This window comes from Nyctereutes procyonoides, unplaced genomic scaffold (assembly GCF_905146905.1).
Source record: "Nyctereutes procyonoides isolate TBG_1078 unplaced genomic scaffold, NYPRO_anot_genome, whole genome shotgun sequence".
Classification (NCBI taxonomy): Eukaryota; Metazoa; Chordata; class Mammalia; order Carnivora; family Canidae; genus Nyctereutes; species Nyctereutes procyonoides.
The window spans coordinates 32994027-33019634 of record NW_026575049.1 but is presented as its reverse complement, the minus strand read 5'-3'; the positions used below and the strand labels follow the sequence as shown (position 1 = coordinate 33019634).

The following is a 25608-nucleotide window of genomic DNA, read 5'->3' as shown; positions in this document are numbered from 1 at the left end:
ACTGTTGTGCCAAGATCGCGAATCCGAGAAACCGCCAAGGAGCTGACACCGATGCAATCACACAATTTTCCTGGGTCCCACATAACCAGTTGACAAGCCTGTACATTCCTGCTTCAGGGGGTTTCCATCACCTCCATGAGATAGGTCCTGCTTAGGAATGCTCTACTTACCCTAAATTTAAAAATGCATGTCCAGACATGAGCATGCTGATGAGAACAGCTGTGGTAGGATCAGGGGATTGGGATGCCCCACAGGTCCTGGCCCTGGTACACGGTGACCCTGGCTGCCGAGGCTCTAACATGGGGAGAACACGCAGGGGTGAAATGGGGTCAACGTGCACCATGTGCCTGGTACACCAGGTAGAGCTGGTGCAGCACCACAGTTGGGAGGCAAGCATTGGGTCAAGCCAAGTTCAAAACCTGCCTCTGCTCTTTGCTACCTTTGAGACCTTCAGAAAGTCAGTCATCCGGGAGGGCCTCTGCTCCCTCGTCTGTAGAATGGGGAGTGATAATAGTACCTGCCTCCTTGGGTGGTTGTTCTGTTCATTCAACAAACATTTGAGAAACTGCTGTCACATTCTCGGGGTTATTGTAGGGTTAGACTGGCGTGTCCATGCAAAGCAGTTAGGGAAGTGCCTGGCACATGGCAAGAACCCAGTAGATGTTGCCCGTAAGCACTTTCTTCACCACTTCTGTTGTCGTCACCTTCACTGACCAAAGCACTACAGTGCAGATGCACCAAATCTGCCATCAAGAGGAAAAGCACACACCAAACAGAAATCAGAGACATGGGCTCCAGTCCCTGCTCTGGCACATTCACCCTCTGACTTTGAGGGGGTCCTTTAATCTCACGGAGACATAGCTTCCTCCTCTGTGAAAGGACACAGATACCAACTCAATGGACTTTTAAAGCCCCTTCTTATTCTAAACTGTTCTGAGCTCCCAGTCCCAGTCCCAGTAGCTAGCCTCTCGTAGCAGCCATCAACTCAGAAAAACAGAGCACATTGGCGAGGCCCGTGGAATGGGACAAGAACCCCTCAGATAAATGAAAACTGCAAAAAACAGTGTGGCTCTGAAAGTCTGACTTGATTTATTGAGCTCCACATGCAAAAAAAAAAAACAAAAACACAAAAAGAGATGTTTCAGACTGGAGGTCACCACAGCAATGTCTGTTTTCTGTAGCGCTTCACTAATGACATAGCCCTTCCAGATCTGGTTAGTTGGCATGCAGCTGAAGACAGGTTATAAAGTGATACTGGTTATCCTCCTTCTGTTAATTTGTAAACTTAAAGGTACAGAGATTGTTTCCTTTATGCTATGAACATTTATTAAGCATCTACTGAATGCTGAGTCCTAAGAGGCTGGTTGGGCTACTTGCCCATTATAGTTGTGGTTTACAAGCATTGAATGATCAAATGAGCCATGCCATGGAGTGGAGAGCAAGGAGCAGTGATGCCTCTGTCTGTTCCTATGAACAAGCACATTCTGGACAATGGCTGTGTTCAGGGAAGGCCCCAGCCAAGAAAGATACCTGACAGAGAACTGACACGGGAGATGCCCCGGGACTAAAACACAGCATTAGTGATGCAGCAGAGGTGGTATACAGGTGATAAAGTGTTAGGAAAGCACGGAGGACAAGTGATGGGTTCTGCTGGTGAAGGGCTTGGGGAAGGGGATTTCACAAGAGGGCTCATGTCAGCTGAGCCATGAGGAACCAGACAGTCCAGGCAGAGGAAACCACCTGAGAAAAGTAGGGAGTATGGAGGGAATGGCAAGTTATACGTGGTAGCCAGGCTTTCAGGGGGCTCACGGGCTGCAAAGATGAGCCTGGAAAAGTAAGTTGGGACATATTTTCTAAAGTCTGAATGCACTGTTAAGACTGGAGTTCCATTTTATTCCTTTGTTCTTTTAAGATGTGTCTGTGTGTAGACACAGCTACAGTGATGTGGTGGGGGGGCTCTCGTTTGTTTGACAGTGTACCAGGAGTTCGACCACCTCCTGGAGGAGCAGTCTCCCATCGAGTCCTACATCGAGTGGCTAGACACCATGGTGGACCGGTGTGTTGTGAAGGTTGGTAAGCTGGAGCAGAAGGAGCAGCCCTGGTGCTGTGACCCACCACTCACCCTTGCGGCCCTGGGGAGATACAGAGCCCCACACTAAGCTATCTCAATGTTCCCCAGCAGCCACGGAGCCCTGGGGTTCCAAGGAGAGACCTGGGCCCCTCTGGAGTGGGGGTTGCAGGAGGCAGGACCGTGAGGCTCCTTCCCCTGCTTCAGCCAGGTCAGCATCTCTCTTATCTGCTGTGTACCTTGGGACTTGACATAAGGTCTCACTTTTTAAATTGTATTTCTTCCAGAAGAAGCATAAAGTCAAAACCATTGTTCTGTAGCCTTGAACTCAGGAGACCCATAAGCCTTCCTACCATTTTTCAGAGAGATGGTAATACCAAAAGGTTAAGTTGACCACTGTTGAAGCTGTTCACTTTCTTGTAGGTGGCTGCCAAGAGACAAGGGTCCCTGAAGAAAGTGGCACAGCAGTTCCTCTTGATGTGGTCCTGTTTTGGCACAAGGGTGATCCGGGACATGACCTTGCACAGTGCCCCCAGCTTCGGTAAGGCTGCCCCAGCCCGCCCCATATCCAAACACTTTTTCTCTGGGCTTCATGCATGAAGTATCCCCCTCTCTAGACTCAGCCATGATCTCACTTACTGTCCCTGGGCTCACAAGGCCATCACCCTTAAACATATCTGTTCTGGAAGGAGCCAACATCGTCGGGCCTCGCAGGGAGAGAGATGGCATTGTGTACTAACGTGTACAAACCTGACAATGGAGGTTCTCACCCAGAGTATTCTTGGAGTTTAAAGAGGAATTAAAAGCAGTGGTTGTACTCCCCCTTTGCCAGGTGTCCCCAGTAAACTCTGTGTCCAGGGACGATTTTGCAGAATTCCATAGTGTGGACTTCCCGAGACTGGGAACTAGAAGAAGTCTCTGAGTTAGAACATTTGCATACGGTCTATTGACACTCCAGTAGTGGGGAGAGGGTCCAAAGGTTTCTTTGACAGTGTGCCCCAGTCAGATCCCTAGAAAAGGACTTTTATTTTTTCTCAAAGACTATTTACTTGAGACAGAGAGAGCATGAGCAGTGGGGAGCTGCAGAGGGAGAGGGAGAAAGAAGCAAGCTCCCTGCTGAGCAGGGAGCCAGACACAAGGCTCCATCCCAGGACCCCAGGATCATGACCTGAGCCGTAGGCAGACACTTCACCGACTGTGCCACCCTGGCGCCCCTGGAAAAGCACTTTTATGTTCACTTTCCCTTTTGTTTTACTGACCCCCTGGGTGCTCCGCACCTCCCTCCCCAAGCGTGCTCCTACTGCTTCCAGTGTAAAGGGACTTGAAATCTCTGCCCAGGGACAGTTATACTTGTCTGCAAGCAGGAATCCAACCACCAACTTAGGGTGAATCCTGTGCTACATGCTGGGACATTACTACTTTTCACTGGAAAGAATGGAGTATGCATCAAATCCAAGTCATTATTAGTAAAGTGAGGAGAAACTTGAAGGCATGATCCAGACATTTGAAATCTCAGAACACTTTGGCCTCAAATTTTGAGGCATTCCGGCAAAGGGCTGTTGGTAGATTTTCTGGGTAATTACTTCAGTTCACCATTTCACTTTGCAAGTAGAGATGTGGTTTCATTTCTCATTACCTCCAATTAAGCCAACCAGCTCTGGGTTTCGCCTTGGGTTTAATTTGACACTTTTCCATCCAGCTTTTTATAGTCTTGTCACCATTTTCCAGTTGTGCTATACAGAGAAGCGAGTATGTGGTAAAACAAAGGCAGCACTATTTTTTCTAAACAGCTCTGTCCCTGAAAGACTGTGTTTCCCCAATTGGAGAAGTGTTTTGTTGTGGATTTCTTTAATCTCAGCATTGGGAAGTTCTCTGCCCTGGCCTGCCCCATGGCTACAGATGGAAATTCTCTTTGAGCCGTGTATGGAAATGCTCTGGCGACTGCTACCTGGGCAGTGCCATGAGGCATGGCGTTTTGATGGCTTCCAGTTCAACATAGTTAGTGTTAGCACATGTTACCTCTGGTTCTGGGAAAACCATTCGTGCATAGCTGCTTTCAGTTAAACAAATGGTTGAAAAATGTTTGCGATTTGTTCACTGCTTCAGAATCAAAGAATCAACAATATCACACCCAAGCATAACTACACATGTCCACAAAGCAAGCATCCTTTTTCGCTTTGCCCCATTTTCTTCAGCGTGTCAATTCTAAATCAGTTTATGTAGACTAATTGAGCCACTTCATTCAACAGGGAAAATAACTCACTTGGCAGTATTCTTTGAAATTCAATTGTTTTTACTAAGTTAACAACATGATAAGGGAAGTTGGGAGAGTACAACAGTTAGGGTTCTATGAAAGGATTGCATTTATGACCAAGAAAAGTCTTCCTAGAAATGTATTTCTTTCTTTTTGAAGCATGCACTGTTTCAGGATATACCAGAAACGGGCAAATGGCAGAAATGGTCACAAAGCTTTTGGAAAGAGCGAGGAGATATTTAACCCAATTTCACTTTTACAGTACTTTCCAGCCCGACGTGGGTGGAAATAGTACCTGTTCCCAAGTCCATTTAGCAAACTGTCCGCTGTGGTCCTGCTCATCCGACCCATTGTTGAGTTTTGCAGCTTGGGGTGACAGGCGAGTTGAAAGACTCCCGGCAGACAAAAGCCCAGCTCCCCCTTTCCGCCTGTACATGTCAAAGACACAGTTGGTGGTTGTGTTTGGGTCATGTGTTCCCTGTATAAAAACAGCTAATTAGGAAAAAGAGCCCTCTGTTCGCGGGCCCCCTCCCCCAGCCGTAGGGGCCGCTCTATCTGTCTTCTCACTCCGCACGATCCCAGGATCCCAGGCCGGGCGGCGGGGCTGCGCGACTGAGGGTGGGGAGCATCCCGAGGCCCCTACACCTCTGCCCAGAACAGCCCCCTTCAAAGGTAGTTGACTCCTTTCTTCTCCTTAATTCCTTTTCACTCCTTTCTTCCTAATTCCTTCTCACTGAAAGAGCCTATACTGTGAACTAAAGTAGCCAGACGTTCTTTCTTTGCTGCCAGCAAAAATTAGCCCGCAAAGATAGGCTGGCAGGCCATGCGCCTTGAGCCCACAGAGCTCAGGAAAATTGAGTCTCTGCTTCTCAAAGTCACACACCCCGGCGTATTTCCTGTTGCCTGCCTTGATTTCAGCTCAGAGGACACCTGGGTCCCAAGTCAGTGTAGGTGCCTTTACCCCTTTACTCTGGGTTTTCACCAGAGGCCCCCGATTTCACTGTCAGGAACGTCTGGAGGCAACAGCAGTTCCTGGAAGCACTTAGGCATCAAATGGTTTGAAAACCCACCCCCGGTTTGCCCACCAAGGGAGCAGGATGGCACGTGGCCCAAGTTTTCACCTGCTCGTGCACTTGTTTTCTGGCTCAGTGCTGTAGCCCACAGGCTGGGGAGGGCCGAGGAGGCCACACGGTAGCAGCCCTGTCAGGGACCCGCTCCCACAGGTGGGAAGGCCATGTCAGAGGCCTCCAGACTGCTTCTCCAGGCGTAGGTGACCTGGCCTGGCTGTTAGAGAGGGGACTTGCCCATGGATGCACCACAGACTGTGCCAAGCCCCCTGGAATCTTCCATGCTAGAGCCCCTGCTCCTTCCACTAAGCCACCACCTCGTCTAGCTTTCTTCAGTTAAATACTACTTTGAGTTAAATAATACTATGAGTTAAATACTCATAAAAACAACATTTACAAAAAAAAAAAAACATTTACTGAGAACCTGGAATGCACAAGGCACAATATTGGTCATGTTCTTATTTAATTGTTGCAGCAACCTGTGAGGTCTGAGGTAGAACATGAAGCAAGGGTAGGATAATGCTGTTTATTATAACAAATACTTATGAAGCAGGCACTGTCACTCAATCCTCACATTAACTCTTCAAGGCAGATAATAACAGTTGGAAAGGAGCTTGGAGAACTAGAACTTTCTTTCCAAGATCAGTATGGCAAGGGCCAGAGCTCAGCCTGATGACCACAAGACCCATGCTTTTTCAGTTTCCACAACTCAGACAAACACCCTGGGCTCGGATGCAGGGCACCAAAAGGCGAGAAAATTTGTTTAATCCTCACTAGTTTTAAAAAATCTATATTGATAGATTTAAAAAAAATTTTTTGAAGATATAAGAGAACAGAATATCGTGAGTAATAAGGGATGCCAGAAATAATACCTTTCAACTGTTGAAAACAAAGAACTGTCAACCATCATTCCAGATTGAGGGCAACATAAAGACATACTCAGTTCTACAAAGACTAAGAGAATGTGGCCCCATAGAACATCACTTAAAAGCACTTAAAGGATGCATTTCTGCAAGAAGAGAAATAAAGGTCCAAGATACAAGAAACAACCATGTTCTAGTTATTTTTGCTGTGTAACAAATTACCCCAAAGCTTAGTGGCATAAAACAGTCCTTGCATTATTTATGTGTGTGGATTCTCTGGGTCAAGAATTTGAACATGGCACAGCAGGGATGGCTTGTCTCTGCTGTATGATGTCTGGAACTTCTGATGGGAACACTCAAGGGCAGTGGTGCATGGAGAGCTGGAGGCTGAAATCACCTGGAGGCTTCTTCCCTTATATGTCTGTGCTTGGGTTTGGACAACTTGAAGACAGGACTGCTGCGATCTGTGGGCACTCCTTGTCACTTGGTTTCCACACCGCATGGTGGCCTCTGAACAGTTAAACTTCTCACTGTTCTAGGGGGGAAGCCACATTGCCTTTTATGATCCAATCTCAGAAGTTAAAGTGTTACCTCTTCTTTATGGCAAGATAAAAGAAGCGTAGAAAAAGGATGGTAAACAAAAAACATAAAATAGGATGCTAGAAATAAGATCAAATAACAATTGTAGTAGATGTGAAAGTCTCTTCCTTCTAAAAACATCAGGCATAAATGTTTTAGGCAGCTTTTACTAAACTTGTAAGAAACATAAAATCCTGGGACACCTGGGTGGCTCAGTGATTGAGCGTCTGCCTTTGGCTCAGGGCGTGATCCTGGGGTCCTGGGATCGAGTCCCACATCAGGCACCCCACAGGGAGCCTGCTTCTCCCTCTGCCTGTGTCTGCCTCTCTCTGTGTCTCTTATGAATAAATAAATACTTTTTTAAAAAGCATAAAACCTTTAGTTAATGAAAATGAACATGAAAATTTATGTTTCAGGCAATACAAAAGGAAAGCTATACAGCTCATGAAGCTAATTATCATCTAGATTATGAAGCTAATATAACTTCAATTTCAAAATCTTGGAAGAATGATAGACGAAAAGAAAACTCTGGCCCAACCACACATAAATATAGATGAAACATCGTAAATAAAATACTAGCAGATCAAATCCAGCCACAAATTTTTTAAAATCATGATTAATAAGGTTTATGGCAAGAATTCAATTATGATTCAAAGTCAGAAAAATTAATTAACATACAATGTTAATAGTAAGTGAGAAAAAATAGTGAGAAAAATCATATGATCATCTTTATAGATATAGAGGAAAAAAAGGATCTGATATAATTCAGTTCTCAAGTCTGATTTAAGAAAATTCTTAGGAAACTAGGAATAGAGGGGAATTTACTTAATATGTTTTAAAGGGCAACCAAAACTCTGCAGTAAACATCATACTAACTGGTAAAACTCTAGAAGTTTTCCCACTCAAATCATGAAGTCAAGAATGTCTTTTAACACTGTTTCTAATAAATATTGACTGGAAGTCCTAACCAATGCAATAAGAAAGGAAAGAGAAATATAAGGATTGGAAAAGAAAACTCAAAATTGCCTTATTGCCTTTAATTATAGATGTCATGATAGCTGACAAAAGATAATCTACAAACTAACAGAACAAGTAAGAATTCAACCAGATTGGGGATCCCTTGGTAGCTCAGCGGTTTAGCACCTGCCTTTGGCCCAGAGCGCGATCCTGGAGTCCCGGGATAGAGTCCCATGTCGGGCTCCCGGCATGGAGCCTGCTTTTCCCTCTGCCTCTCTCTCTCTCTATGTCTATCATTGGCAAAAAAATAAAAATTTAAAAAATTAAAAAATCATTGGCATTCTGAGCACTAACTAGAACCTAATTAGAAAATATAATTGAATGTGTGTAAAGTATATATTAAGTATGTACTAATACATATTAAGTATATATCATAGTATATAAAAATACATGCATATACCATTCAAAATAACAAAAGAAACTAAAAGATAATTATAACATAATTCTAACAAAAATTTCTTGAAGATCTTCCAGGAAAAATTTTTAAAATATTATTGAAATATACCCTATTCATATTTGGAAAGAATCAACATCAAGGAGAGCTTCTTATCAATTAGTACACAAATTCAGTAGAATTCCAGTCCAATTCTTCCCTTTTTTTCCTTTGATTATGACAATATGATGTTAAAATTCACGTGGAAAAGCAAAAGGTCAAGACTAATAAAGACATTTGGAAGATAAAGAAAAACAAGATGTCTACAGATTCTGAAAGGAAACATCTTAAGGGCGGCGGGAAGACCTTAAAACTTTTGGAGGAAAATAAGGAATGATATCTTTTGGACCTTGAAATTGTAAATTATTTATTTAAAAAGGCACCAAAAAAGACCAATAATAAAGAAAATAGTACAAAAATGAACTACATTTGGATTTCAAACCTGTGTTTAACAAGCACACCATAAAGTTAAAAGATAAAAGCCACCAAAAAGGAGAAACTATTTTGCAGTGCATATAACAAAGGCTTAATTAATATCCTGAATATAAAATAAACCCCTCTAAATTGTTGAAATACCCCAATAAAAATTCACATATCCCAATAATATTCAAATTCAACAGAAAAATGAGCAAAGAATATGAATAAGTGATTCACAGAAGGGGAAATTCAAATGGACAATAATCCTTTGAAAAGATGTGCACCTTTCTAGTAATTAGAGGAATGCAAATTATAAAAACAACAAGATAACATTTCACACCCTTCAGATTGGCAAATATCATATTTCCTAGACCACCCGTAGGAATGTAAAAAAATTTTGGTCAGCGATTAGTCACTATCTCATAAGGCTAAATATGCAGGTGCTCTTGGACCCAGCAGACACAAGAAAACGGGTACAGGAAATATTCATTAGAGTCAGTTTCCAACAGTGGAAAATTATAAACAACCTAAATTCCATCAAAATGAGAATGGACAAGTAAGTTGTGGTATATTCAGAAGGTGGCTGTCCGACTAGAGCTGCATGCATCCATGGGGATGGAAGGTCAAAAGCAAGTTGTGGCCTGCTCTGTAAAGTATAATGCCATTTACATCAAGTGTGAAAACAGAAAATAACACCATATGTTATTTATGGTTACATAAATATATGGAATAAGAGTAGAACAAATAAATACCTAATTCATGTCAGTGATTACCTGAGGGGATGAACACCAGGAAGCAGAGAAATCCAATTAAGGAAGACAACACAGAGGCTTCATCTTTATCTTCAATTAAATAACAGATCTAGTTCAAACAGTAAAATAATAAGATACCATAAATCTGGGAGTTGAGTACACTGCCGTTCATTTTAAAGCTCTGTGTACTTTTCTATATATTTTAAATTGTTCATAAGAAAAGAGAAAAGCTTTGATTCTATGTAATGTGATCAACTATGTTAACACGTTGTGACAGCAACTAAAACCTCCCTTGTCCATGTCCTAATACCTTTTTCCATAACAGGCTAAGATCCCGACTCTGTGGCTTTAGGCAAGTTGTCTAAACCCTCTGAGCCTTCCTTTCTCCATGTATTAGTTGAAGATAATAATAATACCTGCCTCACAGTGTTGCCGGAAAGAGAGCTTGTCACAGTGCATATGATACATGGTGCTTGTGCATTTGATTGGTTGATCTAACAAATAGTCATTGAGCCTCTACTCTGTGCCTGGCACTGTTGTATGGAGAACAGTGGGAAGAAAACCAGATAAACATCTGCACTTATGGAGCTGACAGTCTAGTGTAAGGACGCATGGATACAGACAAGTTATGAAGTATGGGGAACAGTGATAAGTACTGGGGAGAGAAATAAAACCGGGAATGTTAGATATAACTGCCTCTCTCCTGTCTGTCTTTGATGTTTCCCTCTTCCTCCCTCCATCCTGTCACCTTCGCCCCCCCCCCTTCAGTCTTTTTGTATTCCCTTTTTCACTTTGCCCTCTTCATCTCCTTTGACTGCTCCCATAGCCATGACCCCCCACTCCCAGCAATGAACTATTTGTTGCCCAGATATCTTAATGATTGACTTCTGCTGTGCAGGACCCTGTAGCCTCTGTGGAGTTAGGGACTGAGCTTTAAGTTTCTTTTGTACTCAGAGCACTTAGCACAATATTAGGCAGGTAGTAGCTCTACAAACTCTTCAAAGGGTGATTGAAAATGATCAAACCAGTTGGATCAGAACCATTAAGGAAGAGAGCTTGAAGCCTGAATCAACACTTGCCCTGGCATACTGGCCTCCAAGCCCAGATCTGAGGTTTCTTACTGTAAGGTCTTGGGCAAATTTCTTTAGCTCATCAGATCTTTATTTCCTCATCTATAAAAGAGAAGGGCCTATAAATGATCTCCAAGGCGTCTGCCTGTGATAAAACTACTAAACCCACTTTCATTTATCTAGTTTTCCATTCTAATTCATTGTTCCACAGTGTGTTTCTATCCTTCTATCTTTGCTGACCTAGAGCAACACTGCAGCAAATATTTTTCCATTTTTAGGTATTTGATGCTATTTTTTGACCTCTTTCGCCGAATGAGCAAAACAGTCCGATCGTGATATGATACCCTATGAGATCTTAAAACATTAGGAGCAATAATCATTAGTGACCATTCATTAAACATCTAGTGTGTCCTTTTCCTGGTTATGGTTAGTACTTCTGTAACCAAAACAAAGGGATGAACCGTGCCCCTTTTAGAGAGCTGTGTTGCACAGTGATTGAAGAACAATTCCAGAATCAGATGGTCTTGGTTGTTCAAGTCCTGGTTCTGCCAGTTCTTAGTTGGGTGACATTGGACACTTAATTCACCTCTCTAAGTCTCAGTGTTCTCCTTTGCAAAAGGACAGTATTGCTCATCTCCTATACTTGTGATGAGGATTAAGTGTGATAATGAACCTGTACATTTACATAGAGCTACACAGATAATGAATCTGCCACAGAGCAAGGGCTCAAAAAATGGCTGATTTTGTTTTTAACATTTACTAGGAGTAACTCATCCAGAGTCTGAGTTACTAAGTGGCAGAGCTGTATCTCAACCTGGCAAATTGATCCAGCACCCATGCAGTTCCCAACAATGCTGTACCTCCTCAAAGGTTCACTGGACCCATTTGGGGGAAGTGGATGGAAAGTTGAGTTTTGGAGACGGCATCTCACAGTGACTTAGCATAATCTGATCCTTTCTGAATTCCAAATGGACACAACACCCTGGGGATGAAGGAAGAATGTGGAGAAAATATAGGACAAGGACCCTAGCCTGCAGCTTTGTGACACCAGGATTGGAGGCTGTGGCAGGCTCTGAAAAGTGGGGGTATAGGAATTGGTGTGTGTGACCTACTGGACCCCCTTTGGCCTCAGAGTTAAGCCAAGGATTTTCTTATATAGCTTTTCTGGAACAAAAGAATCAGTCTATCTAAAATGAAGGGTGTGTATGTATGTGTGTGTGTGTGTGTGTGTGTGTGTGCGCGCACGCACACGCAGGAGCCAGGTACAAATGAAAAGAAAATTGATACATTCCACCAAGAAAGTGGAATTAAAAAGAACATTGATGAATTCCCCTAAGAAGATGTCATCCAGTTACCCCCAGCTGGCCCCCATTACCTTATTTCTTACAAGTATTGTGCACTAGCCTGTTGTATAACTGCAGTTATAGCCCATCACCCTATTCCCAAGACTTGAAAAGGCATAGGTCCCAACTCAAAGGGCCTTTCTGGGACTTAGTCTTTGGTTTTCCCATCTGTGTTGTATGCAGACTGGACTGGATGATCTATAGGGGAATGGGAACAGATTTTGGAGCCAGCCCAAACAAACTGAGGCTAATCTGTACCTACTCTTAAGGGAGAGACTCCTTTCCTGCTCCATAAGGGAGGATAGTACCACCTATCCCAGTTTGTGGTAAGGAGGAGATGTGTGTTAAGGACTTAGAGTTTTGGCACAGAGTAAGCATCCAGTGAACCATGACGACAATGCTGATGATGACTAGGACAATGATAATTGTCACAGTGATGATGATGATGGAATCACAATATAAGTAATACCAGAGGGTCTTACAGGTCCTCTGAAAAAGCAAACTAGAGGGAAATGGGAAGAGGAGGTCAGCTGTATGTAGGTGGGTAAGAAGTTTTGGACATTTCATGGGAAGCAGAATATCCACATGGAGTTGTCCCCTTGGGAGTTGAAAGCATGGGACTGGAGATGAAAGTTTGGCCCCTCTGGCTCTGGCAATCCTGAGACTTGATTACAGCAGACAGTAATTGAGCCCCTTCCACATGGGGATCATTCCACTGCCCATGGTGGCAGCAGAACATAAAGGAAAAGATGGTTTTGAAATAATGTATTATAATTTGAATAATATTACATACCTTACAGGTGGTTATAGAAATTAAATTAGAGAATGTAAGACTTTGAGCATAGAGACTGGAACTTTGGAAAAATCTTTGAGAGGATTGTTTATATATATTTAACATATATATAAACATATATATTTAACATATATATATAAATATATATTATATATATATATATTGTTTATATCCCTTTTTATGAAACAATCTAAGTATTAAGAATACTATTTGAGAATACCATATATTTGCAATCTAATATCTTTTCTTTTTTAAGATTTTATTTATTCATGAGAGACACACAGAGAGGGGCAGAGACACAGGCAGAGGGAGAAGCAGGCTCCCTGTGGGGAGCCCGATGTGGGACTCCATCCCAGGACCTCGGGATCACGACCTGAACCAAAGGCAGATGTTCAACCACTGAGCCACCCAGGTGCCCCTCTAATATCCTTTCTAAGAACCATGTGTTAGGGGCATCTGGGTGGCTCAGTGGTTGAGCATCTGCCTTCGGCTCAGATCATGATCTCAGGGTCCAGCAATCAAGCCTGCTTGGCCCTCTGCCTGCTGTTCCCCCTGATAGTGCTCTCTATCAAATAAATAAATAAAATCTTAAAAAATGTTAAACAGAGGTCTCAGAAACATTTAATTAAATAATTCAGTTGTTGCAAATTTTAATTTTCTGGAATTATGTCAGGTACATTGGTATAGGGAACTAGAAGGCAAAAATCCCTGCCATGGACATCCTTAAAGTCCAATCGGGGAAATAAGACATACTTGTGGAAGAGATAAAAATGAAAGACACTATGTTAATACATGCTGAACAAAGTGAGTGGTGCTCAAATGAGGATGAGGCCATTGGGTCTGTGAGGACTCAAAAGCATTTGGACAGATGGCTCAATGGGTGCCATTTTTGATGAGCCAGATTGAGCAAGGAAAAGACTCATTTGCTACAAAGTGTTAGTGACACTTACCTTATGTCAAGCACTAGGCTAGGTTGAGGATACAGCAAAGAAGAGCAACTTTTGACCGTGCAGAGATGATCATGGAGTGGGGAATGAGAGTCTTGAACAGAGCATTGAAGCCCAGTGTAACACAGGCTGTTGACCAGGTGAAGGGGTGTACATGATCTGTCATGACTTACCTTTCTGTTTGGATCTTCTCTCACCAGGGTCTTTTCACTTAATTCACTTGATGTTTGATGACTACGTGCTCTACCTGTTAGAATCCCTGCACTGTCAGGAGCGGGCCAACGAGCTCATGCGAGCCATGAAAGGAGAAGGAAGCGCTGGTAAGCCAGCATTTCAGTGGGAATTGCCCTACTTGGCAGTTTGATTTGTATCCTTAGTTCCATACTCTGTATTTCTTTAGCTCTATATTCCAAAGAATTTAGTTATAGTGGGCAGGCCAAGTGGTGTGAAACCAATGTTGTCTTTTTCTTCTTTAGAGTGGGCACATGTGTGTGTGACACTGCCTTACATGTCATGATGGGAGTGCAAAATCATCAAAGGGCTTGAAGCAGAGGGGTGGCATGACATAGATTAGAAAAAATATTTCCATTTTTAAAGTCCTTCAAAGACAACTTGCCTTGACCTTTGGCTTTGAGGTCCCACCCTTTCTCTACCCATAGCAGAAGTCCGAGAAGAGATTGTTTTGACAGAGGCTGCCCCACCGACCCCTTCACCAGTGCCATCATTTTCACCAGCAAAATCTGCCACGTCTGTGGAAGTGCCACCTCCATCCTCTCCTGTCAGCAACCCATCCCCTGAGTACACTGGCCTCAGCACCACAGGTAAGGAGAGGTCTCCCACAGGCTTTGAGTGTGGAGTTGGTATTTAAAGCAAGAGCTTAAAAAAAAACAAAGCAAGAGCTTTCTGGAAAAACATTCCACGCCTCAACCCCCCCAAAACCATGCCAAGTATTAGCCTGGCTTTAGAGATGCCTTGCAGTTACTCATTTATCCATACGTACATATTCCTCATACTTCAGCTTTCAAGTTGGCAGATTGAGTACATGATAAAATCGCCACCCCTCCCCAACTAAGCCACTGAAATGATTAAAATGACATAAAACCTAAATTAATACACAGCCATTCTTTCTTGAAAATGAGAAAGGAAGCTCTCTGTGAACCAGAAATTGAGAGACATCTCTGGAAAATGGGACAGCCAGGAAGCCATATGCTAAAACATGAAAACCATATCGAGGCGGGGGTGATGAGCAAGGTACAGACTAATGCTACGGGGTTCCCCAGGAGGCAGAAACTCCCTCTGGTGGGAGGCACTGAGGAAGACCTCACAGAGAAGTGGATCTTCATTTTAACTGAGGAATGTGGAGCAGAAGGGCCTTCCAGGCAGAGGGCGGTGTGAACAGATATACAGGGGTGGGGACATGTGGGGCCTTCTCAGGGCACGGGAAACTTTGTCTAAAATGTAGGAGGTCCACGAAGGGATCTCTTGAGGCTGGACACATAAACTGGAGTCACATCCTGAAGGATCTCAAATATCAAGACACGGTTCAGAAATGGAGAAGAAGTGATCCAAGAATAATAATAAATAGTTGCTAAGGTCCAGTGTTACTGGGCAAAATTGTCTCACAATAACACTGTGAGGTTGTGGAGGAGAAGTGAAGGGTGAGAAAGCTTAAATCTCTTGTTCTGGGCACCACAGTCACTCAGCCATTCAACAAATGTCCTTAAGACATTGCTCATGAGACTTGTGGAAATGATACTGTGTATGTGGAACATTCAGTAAGTGTTAGCTAATATATAACACATAGTGTGCGCGCATGTGTGTGCCTCCAGAGCAGTTCATGTGGTTGCTGTGGGGATCAGACGAGGTAAGAAAGGCCAAAGTGCTTTGATTACAGTGAGGTGCTAACCAGATAGAAGGGGTTACTGTGATTAATGCCTAGAAGGTGAAGGCTCCCGCCGAGTGCTATGGGGAAGCAGCAATCTCTCCCTTCCTACCTCGACTCTTATAGACAGGGGGGAAGCCTGCAGGAGAGAGGGGACACTCGAAGGCAGCCTTAGAAGCTGAGGAAGAGCTAACAGGAGAGGAAGTGAAGGCAGAGACCTTCTGCTGGATGGGCCCTGGGTAGGGCCTTGGGGAGTAGAGGGGCTCATGAGACTGTGCTAATCCATTCATCATCATCTGTCCTTCCAAACCTGCTTAACTGGTCTCCCAACTCCAAATCTGGCTTTCCACTCCCTCAGTTTCTGTATCAGAATAGGCTAAGCCACAGTAACAAAGAGATGCAAAATGTATGGAGTTAACACAAAAGAAATCAATTTCGTGCTTGCAGACAGTCCTGGCAGGGTGTTTAGGTCAGAGAGGAGGCTCTCTTTAATGCAACGATTTGGAAACACTTGTTCTTTCAATATTAGGTTCCATCATACCCCAAGGTAGTGGTGCTCAAAGTGTGGTCCGTGGACCAGCAGTATCTGCATCTCCTGGGAATGTGTTAGAAACACTCCTTATCAGGTCCCATCACAGACCTTCTGAATCAGAAACTCTAGGGGCAAGGCTCAGAGATTTGCTCAACAAGCCTCCAGTTGATTCTGATGCACACCAGCTCAAAGACCACTGCCTTAGGGCTTTGTCAAGTCTGCAGCCAGCTGGCAGAAATAGAAGGTGGGTACAGAGAGGAAAGCCCTCTATTTCAAAGGCTCTGGCCTGAACGTGGCATGTGTCACTTCTACTTATATTCCACTAGCGAGGACTTAGTCACGTGGCCTCGTGTAACTGCAGAGAAAGGCTGGGAAATGTAAGGTAGCATGGCCCCAGGGAAGGAGGGGCAGATCTGGAGAGACAGCCAGCGTTCTCCACCACACCTCCCAAGCCAAATCTTAAGGATCCCTTTCTATCCAAATCTTGAGGATCCCTTTCTATCCCATCCCACCACTGCCATGTATTCGGGCCTTTCCACCTCTCATGGATAACCAGCGGACTCCCAGAGCTGGTTACCTGCTTCCACGCTTGTCTGTCCACTTTCTCACTGTGCACTGGGCTAATTTTCTGGAAGCTGTGCCTCCTCCAAGTGCTGGGGCATGGTCTACCACCTTCTCCCACTGCTCCACCTCTGGGGTTCTCCTCCTCCCGCCTCTGCCTGATGAAATCCTACACATCTTCTTCGTTGCCTTCACCCTCCAGGTTAGAATTTTCCTCCAGACCCTCACAGCATGCTTGGGCTTACTTATATCCTGGTTCTACTTAGAATAGAACTGTTTTCAGAATAGACTAGGGACTAAATTTTATGTTTTTGAAGACCAAATAAATAGGGTGAGATTGCCTTAGTTAGGCTGTTGTCTTTACCCATTCATTCACTTACACATCTATCCATTTATTCAATAAATATTTCTCGGGTGGTTCCTGTGTACTAAACACTTCAGGTCCTTGCCTCCTGGGAGTTTATTATTTAGAGGCTAGGGTTCCAATAGCCAAGCTGGCAGTCACAAATAATGTGATGAGTGCAAAGTTGAGCTGATGTGAGAGAAGGGAATAGAGGAGCACAGGAGGAGGCTGTGTATCTGGAGGGTCTGGGGAGGCTGAACAGTGCAAGGGAAGATAGTCTGGGCAGAGGGAGTAAGTAGTACAAAGATCTGGAGGCAGGAGAGCATGTCATAAAGTCTATATTCTAGGAATCTTGGATTAATTCCTTGCCTCAGATTTCCTTTCTCTCCAGGGCTAGTGGAGAGGGAATGAGCAGGTGCTTAAGGACCTATAACGTGCCTGCCTCTTCTGCACTTTCCCAGGGGTGGAAACTGGCCAATAACCTCAGCGGTCCTTTGTCGGGGACTGCCAGGGAGATTGGATTCTTCAGAGTATAGAGAAGGGCGGTCAGTAACTGGCACTGGATGGGCATTGATTTCACTTTGGGTACCATAGCTGGAGAGCCCTCCTCCTCTGTGGAAATTTACATCTTGGCATTGCATCTTTGTTTACATGGATGCACCTGGAATCATGTTTTGTCTCCACTTTGAGGAGGAAGAACACACCCCCTCCTTCATCCCTCCCATTTTCCCTCCATAGTGGGCTGTTGTGTCTCCTGCTTAGGAGGCCTGTTCCCAGATCTTCACCCACTCAGGGGTCCTTCCAAAGCTGTGCGTGAAGCCACGAGCCCCAGGCTCCCACCTTGGTAGGGAAGGAACCAGGCTGTAAGAATGGCTCTCGGCCTCACCCCTGTCCCCCCCTCCCCCGGGAGACACGTGAGCCAGTTGGTGATAACATGCTTACTGCGAAAATAAACAGGGAAATCATGCAAATCAAACAGTCATGCATTGTGGAGCCAAAGTGGTTTGGGTAAGAGAACCTCCCTGCAGCGTAGCAGCTTGTCCGGCAAGGAGACTGTAAGGGAAGAAGGGGATGTGGGCCGGCTGCGGAGGCCAGGATGTCTAGGACCTCTTTATAATTCTCATCCAGTTAGTGAGTCCGCTGGCTTTCCTCACGGCTCTGGGGAGGCCTCAAGGTGTGGCAGGTGTGATAGTCAAAGCCACAGGAATATCATAAATGTGTTCAGAGATTTCTGTGCAATGTGTTCAAGAGTCATAAAAGTAGCTTCTTAGAAATACAAATGCAAAACAGGTTCTCTTCAGATGATCATAACCTTTGAAGATTTTGGCACATTCCTGCTTTGTTCTCAGACATCTCTAGGGGGCATTAAAAATGTCATCCTAGATAAAACTATGTGTAATATTTTTCTCAAGTACCACTCTTGAAATATCCCACTGCTAAATTGGATTGGATCTTGGCATGCATGTGGGTCATGGTCGTGGAAGAGACATATACATAATTTCCTAACAACATGTATGGTTTTATAGATATTGTATTATAAAGCACATTTATCCATGATGCACACCAAGATATTAGGAAGTATACTGTGGTAGATTTCTTGAATTTGGAGATTTGTACAAATATTTCATTGACCAATATTGTGAATTGGAAAACAATTAATGTGTATCTTATAAAATGCATTTGCCATGTTTCTGTTTTTTAAAAAGTAACTCAACATATGGTCTTCATGCCCAGTTAATTTTTATTTCTGTCTTAAAATTACTGGTTGATTTATAGACCATGACTTTCCAAAAAGGATCTGAAGTGATTAACAATTAAAAAAAAAAAAAGTAAAAGCAAATTTTTAAAAAGGACCCAAACCAGGAAGCAAGAAATAAGTAAAGAAGTGGGGGAAATTAAACAAAATAACCCCTGCTAAAAACAGTTTATTGTATGTTAAATGAAATCTTCTGCCATCTGGTTATTTTGCTAGTTCTCTAGTGTAGCCTGAATATCATGGCTCTGATGGTCAAGTTCAAGTTCGAGTCAAGGCCAATCAGGTGTCTGTGACTCTTCCATATATCAGTGTCTCACTTTTGACAGCCACTTCCCCATTTTTCAGCTGTGAAAAAGAGAACAGCATTATGTCTGCTTGGTAAGCACGAAGAGAAAATTAATTCATTGCACATAATCTTTTGGCATCCTTTGGTACAAGCCCTAGTGAATACAAAGTCGAATATTATAGATAATGAGTTATGACTTACCAGGAAAACAGCCACTGCTTATCTATGGCTCAGTCCCATTCTATGTCCATACGTACGTGTGTTTCTAAATGTGTTTTCTAGGGACTGTTTGTATTAATTGTTTTTAAGGGCCGGGTGGGGGTGGAAGAAAGTGAAATGAAAGGCATATCAGGCACCTGAAATTGAACCTGATAGTGGCATGATCAAGTGTATGGGAAGGCCATGATACGTGACTGGGTAAAGGATTCTGCTTTAACAGATTTCTACAAGGTAAAGATGTAGCCCATTTATCCATTTTCTTCCCTAATTTGTGAGCTTGCCATCTCACTCTTGGCCCAGCAAAGTTCAGACACCTTGATTTTTATTAAGGAAAATTGTCCTTTTTCTCCTCAGGAGCAAGGCAGGTGGTGTCAAACTGACCGGCCCACCTGACACAACATCAGGCTGCAATTCTTTAATGTCATTTAACACAAACGGTAAAGCTCCCGCTGTGTCCTGGCGAGGCCTTGGAAGGGCCCTAGGACCTGGTTTATGATGTCATTGGAGGTACTCCCTCCTTTAGCAATGACAATAAAAGTTAACTATTAAACTCAATGTTTTCACCTTCCCACCATGGGTTCCCTGCAACACAAAGCCAGCAAATTAAATCATTGAGATGCTAGGATGCCTAGAGAAATAAAGGCAAATTCCTTATAAATGGCCCTCACTGTAGAACATCTGGCCTGCCCACCTGCATTTTCTCTACATGGGTTGAGGATGTAACAAAGATAACTGGCCCCTACTCTTTCCCAATAACAAAAGCTCAGTTATTCTGTGGGCAGCTAAAAACAAGGGGGACCTGGTGGACACAGCAGCCCTGCCCCAGAGCCCACGATGACTCATTACCAGTCCTTAGAGTTGTCATTGCAGAGAATTCCTCCTCCATCCCTGCTGCTTCCTTTTCTCCAAAGGAATGGATTTGGGAGATACAAACAGAGGCCGAAAACAAATTGTTGAATCTCTTCTTGACTTTACATCATCAAGGTTTTGGCTTGGTGTTGGGGCCTTCGAATTTGCTCATCCATTCTTTTGTTGACTTCTTTTGTATCTACTCTATGCTGTGTCCTGGGGGCACAAAAGTGAAAAAAAACAAAACAAAACAAAACAGGTACAGTCGCTGCCCTCGTGATACTTCTATCCTAATGGGTAAGAGAGTCAATACAGAAATAAACTACCAGGCCAATAAACCATTTCAAATGGTCATAATGAGAATAGTGTGCTAGGAAATGATCAGGGAAGGCCTCTCCGAGGAGGCAGCATGTATCCCAAGACCTGGAATATCACATAAAGTTTGGGGAGAGGAAGAGAACATTCTAGGTCATGGGGAGCAGCATGTGCACAGGCCTGAGGCAGAGAAGAGCCTAGTGTAGTGAGGACTAATGTATATAAATAAGGGGAAAGTAGCAGCAGGGGATGGGTGCGGAGGTAGGCAGGGCCAGATTTTGAATTAGCATCTCTCTCTGGGAATGGAGCCATTTGCTGCTTCCCGTCAGTTTTGTCAGATTTCAGTCAGGGAGCTACTGATAGAGTCACCCAAACAGATGCAGTTTTCAACTTCAGTGAGTATTCTCCTCAATTAAGCATTATTCCCTTGAGGGTAGATGGTAGCCAATGGGGGACAGAGCCATGGATAGCCAGTGGGATAAATATACATGTGCAGCCTTTTCCTGTCTCAATTTTGAAGGCTACATGAAATGTTTAGTAGCAAATACTCTAAAGGAACACTGTTCAAATAGAATTTTCTGTGATGATGGCAACTTTTTTTTTTTTTCTTAATTGAAACTGTCCAAAACAGTAGATCCAACCACAGAGGGGCTATTGAGCACTTGAAATGTGGCTAGTGCAGTTAAAGAACTGAATTTTTTTGTTGTATTTTGTTTTAATTCACTCAAATTTAGATAGCCATCTGTAGCTAGTGGCTACTGTATAGGAAGCTCTAGAATCTAGACATACTTAAAGGAGCTTATTTCTCAGGAAAGTACCAACAAAAGGCTTAGGTTAGATCAAGACCTGAGCAACATTCGCGATGTTTCATAGAATCCTAGCAGGGGAAAAGGTTCAAACAGTTACGTTCAAGATCTGAAGGTAGGGTATGGCCAGGTAGCCTGGAAAGTAGCCTGAATTTCACAAGTCTGTGCCAGAACCTCACAACTTCTGACCTTTAATGGCTCTCAACAGGCAGCTTGTGTAATAGGAGGCAATGGGTTAGAGAGCCTTGGTACTCAAACTGTGGTCCACGGACCAAGAACATTATCATCATTTAGAGGCAGAATTGCTGGTTCAACTCCCAATCTACTGAATCAGAATCTGCATTTTAACAAGATCTCCAGGGATTCAAATGCACATCCAAGTGTAAGAAGCAGCTGTTGTTGTGGAAAGGCTTTGGCGTTGGGTGGGATCTGGGTTCAAATCCCAACTCTGCCACTCATCTGAGCAAGTCTTGGGCCTCAATTTTCTCACCTGAAAAAAGGAGGCAATACTGCCTACTTCAACAGGTTATCGTGAAGATTCAGTGAGTTAGTGTATACATAGCAGGAGGTCTGGTTTATGTTGTGTGATTACTCATCCATTCCTTCATTTACTCAACAAGTCATTCCTGACCACCTGCTATGTTCTAAGCACCCTTCCTACCCTGTGTTTAAAATCCCTTCCAGGAAAAAACAACAACAATAACAACTCAGGGAAGAAAAACCTTTTTTGGGGATGAGAAGGAAAGAAAATCTTCCTCTCCTGCAGTTTTAATACTAGAACATGGACAACATTTATCTTTAGAGGATTCTCAGATCTTTGGGGATCTTCATAGAATTCTCAAAGCTCGGGGGGCTTTCTCCACGATCCTCAGACTTTTAAGTGAGGGTGGGCGTACGGGAAGGGGAGAGTAAAAGAAAGATGTAGGAATGAGACACCAGCGGAAGGTTTGTTACTGTTTTACCAATAAGTAAGCATTAGAGCAGTCTTAAAAATTAGGCACAAACTGTTAACTGCACACATTTTCTTTTATTAGTTCACTTAAAAAAAAGCAGCAGCAATTCTCACTGGAGGTCCTCCTGATAGGAAAGGGAATGTAAGGGGTGTTCTTTGCTGGTCCCCAGGCAAAGAGGGTTTCTCACCCAAACCAGTAGGTGTTAATCTGCTTAAGCCTGCCTGAGTGGGTCTGTTGGATTGCTGGCACATGGCCATTTAGGCGTTTTGTTTCCCAGACCACAGGAGCCCATTTTTCCAAGAGTTCCACTAGCTTTTTGTTTGATAACGTCTACTTCTAACAGCATTTACTCCTTCAACAACAATTTCAAGGAAACAAAAATTTACTGAACACCTACTATTTGGCAGACTCTCTGTTGGGGATACAGAGATGAATGAGCAGTTGCTGTGCTCCAGGAGCGCATACAAAAGTAACTTCTACTGCATTCTCTCAGGTGTTGGCTATTATCACTATGTCTTCCTACTGCTTGGGGAAAAAGAGAGATCATTTGGCTTCCTTGGCTGCCTCCGCTTAAATACCCACTGACCTCACTGCACTCTCCTGAGGTCCCAGGGGCTTGAAGGGTTAATTACTAGCTTGCTGTGCCTCATTCATTCATCGGTCTCCCATACTTCCCACCCTGCTCCAAGTCCATCTCCAATTGTAAAATTTGTTTAATATATTTTAATAATGTTTTTCTTTTCATGGAGACAATACACATTCATTATAGAAAAATACAGATAAGCAACAAGAAGAAATGTTTTATTTTTTTTAAGGTTTTATTTATTTATTCATGAGAGACACAGAGAAAGAGAGAGAGAGAGGCACAGACACAGCAGAGGGAGAAGCAGGCTCCATGCAGGGAGCCCGACATGGGACTCGATCACAGGTCTCCAGGATCACGCCCTGGACTGAAGGCGGCGCTAAACCACTGAGCCACCCGGGCTGCCCAGAAGGAATATTTAAAGCCTTCCTCAGTCCCACCACCTAGAGATAAACTATTTAATAAAAAAAAAAAAAAAGATACTTTTAAAAGTTTTAACTGTAGGGATCCCTGGGTGGCGCAGAGGTTTGGCGCCTGCCTTTGGCCCAGGGCGCGGTCCTGGAGACCCGGGATCGAATCCCATGTCGGGCTCCCGGTGCCTGGAGCCTGCTTCTCCCTCTGCCTGTGTCTCTGCCTCTCTCTCTCTCTCTCTCTCTCTCTCTCTGTGTGTGTGTGTGTGTGTGACTATCATGAAAAAAAAATAAAAGTTTTAACTGTAATATAATTTCATATGGAGTGCAAAATATAGAGGTGGGCAGTTATGCATAATCCAATCATCTGGGGCATGATCATGTTGGAATTTTCTTTCCAGTCTTCTTGCAGTTACTATAAATGATGCCTAACAGCCTGCTAACATTATTTCTTTGTATATGATGTACATGTGCAAACCAGGAAAGGGTACTTTTAGCCATACTAGTGAATAAGCATGCCTGTGACTTTATGGAAAAACTTGCTTAGGAGTTCGCCGTAATTAGCTAAATTTCTGTTGCTATGCAAATTTCATCCCCCATGACAGAATCTGACCCAGGAAACTTGTCTTTTTTCCCTGGCATCTGAAATGGAACATACAGAAATTTCTGCTTTAAGAGAGTCTGATACAAAATCCCTGAATTCATAGGGAAGAGCGCGTGAATATCATCAAGAGCCGCCCACGTGCCAAGCTCTTGTCACTTAACTCTCACGACAGTTCTGCAAGACAGATATTATAAGGCCTGTCTCACAGATGATGAAAGAAAGTCTAAGAGGCTTGCCCAAGGACTTCCGGCCAGTACACAGCAGGACTTGGACCTGGAGTATAGAGGCAGTATGGTAGAGAAAATGGAAAACATGTGGCAGACTGGGGTTCAGAGCCCCCCGGTCCCACCCACGGGGACCTCGGGCAAATGAGCACTGTGTTTCCCTGGACTGAACTTCGGTGTGACGCCACTAGCTTGAAGGGTGGACCTAAGGAATAGTCCCAAGAACCTAACCTGGAGCCCCTTGTAAGGGTGATGTTGGGGACACTGTTGAGCGGATCCCAGTTGCCTTTTATGGGAGTATCTAAAAGAAATCCCTGTTTGATCTTAATTCCAAGGACAGATGATTCCTGAGCAATTTGTTTACTATCTTATGGTTCCTGACTTGTGAGTTTTCCCTGTGGCATTGTTTATTTCTTGGAAAACCTCTGAGGCAAATTTAAGGCCCACCCCTAGGAAGAGCTAGAGTGTGCATGTTTAGCCTCATTCCTGGTTGCACATTTTGCTCCACTTTTAATTTCTTTGTTCACTCCCACATTCATATCATCTTCTTGAATCTTCTGTATTCCTGTGCACTCCCTTACGTTCTTTCAGATGTAACCTTCCGTTTCCTCATCTGTGAGGTGGGGATAATATTTATTTTAAGGGTCTCTGTAAAGCACTGGGCACAATGCCTGGATACATTAGATGCTCAATAAATGGTGTCTCTTTCAGGCTCTTGGAATAAACTTCTGTCCCTCCATTTAGAAAGGGCGTTATTTGCATTCCAAAAGATTCTCCAATTTACAAAAGAGTTCAATACAGAGTTCTTTTCATAGTAAACAACTCTATTCAAAGTAGGATTCCATTTTCACATGCCTTCCAGAATTTCCTTCACTGAATCTGTCGTATAATTGGCACAGAGCTGGGCCATCTACTCTCTCTTTCACCTGCTCCATGTCAGGGCAGCTACTCCTGGGCTATTTGCAAAGTCATTAGAATGGAATAGATTGCATTTTTTCATGAAAACCGTTCCTTCAGCTTCCCCCAGGAATGCTCAGATAGAAGACATCTGCTGCAGAGACACAGAATTGGATCACCAGGTTTTAGTTCACCTTAAAAATGGCCTCCCATAATCAGTTCTTCAATTTTCCCTGTGCCTGCAAGGGGGCATTCAATCCTAGTCCCTCGACCTCCTAAAACAGGTTTAATTGCTTCCACTAGATCAACATTCTAAAATTTATCAGAAATCGAAGAGTATATCACTTAGGGATTTCTTAAATTACCATTTTTGTACTCTAAGCATCTCCCAAAATTCTTAAGCATTTTGAGAGTTTTAAATTTTGTCAGCTTCTTTTCCCAATCCCTAGTACTTTCAAGGTATCCAATTAAAAAGTAAATTAATGGAATTAGTAATATGTATGGCATAGGTCACCGTTAAGGTCACTGTCTAATAATCTTCAAAAAGACCTAGGCAGGCAGAGCCCAGTAATCTACTTAGGGCTGCTTAAAGCAGTTTGCTGGCTCCCTGACACCTGTTTTGTTGAGTGTTGAGAAGTTACTTGGCTCTGCCTCTCTGAGTTTTCTTTTGTCCTCCCTCCTCCCCTCCCTCTTTCTCTCTCTTCCTTTCTCTTTTCTTGCTTCTATTGGAAATTTTTTGGCAACCAGGCTCTGTGTCAAGCACCAGGGATCCAATAGTGGGCAGA

The 25608-nt window shown here is 43.4% G+C and overlaps 1 protein-coding gene across 2 annotated transcripts in view; it reads left to right on the top strand.

The window, feature by feature from the left end:
* Positions 1-25608, top strand: part of RFX4 (regulatory factor X4) — a 143835-nt gene that overhangs the window by 106092 nt on the left and 12135 nt on the right. For both annotated transcript variants that reach the window (XM_055328706.1, XM_055328707.1), the window contains 4 exons: positions 1975-2069; positions 2492-2609; positions 13804-13923; positions 14263-14424. In XM_055328706.1, coding sequence (XP_055184681.1) covers positions 1975-2069; positions 2492-2609; positions 13804-13923; positions 14263-14424 — 495 coding nt within the window. The remainder of the gene's footprint in view (positions 1-1974; positions 2070-2491; positions 2610-13803; positions 13924-14262; positions 14425-25608) is intronic.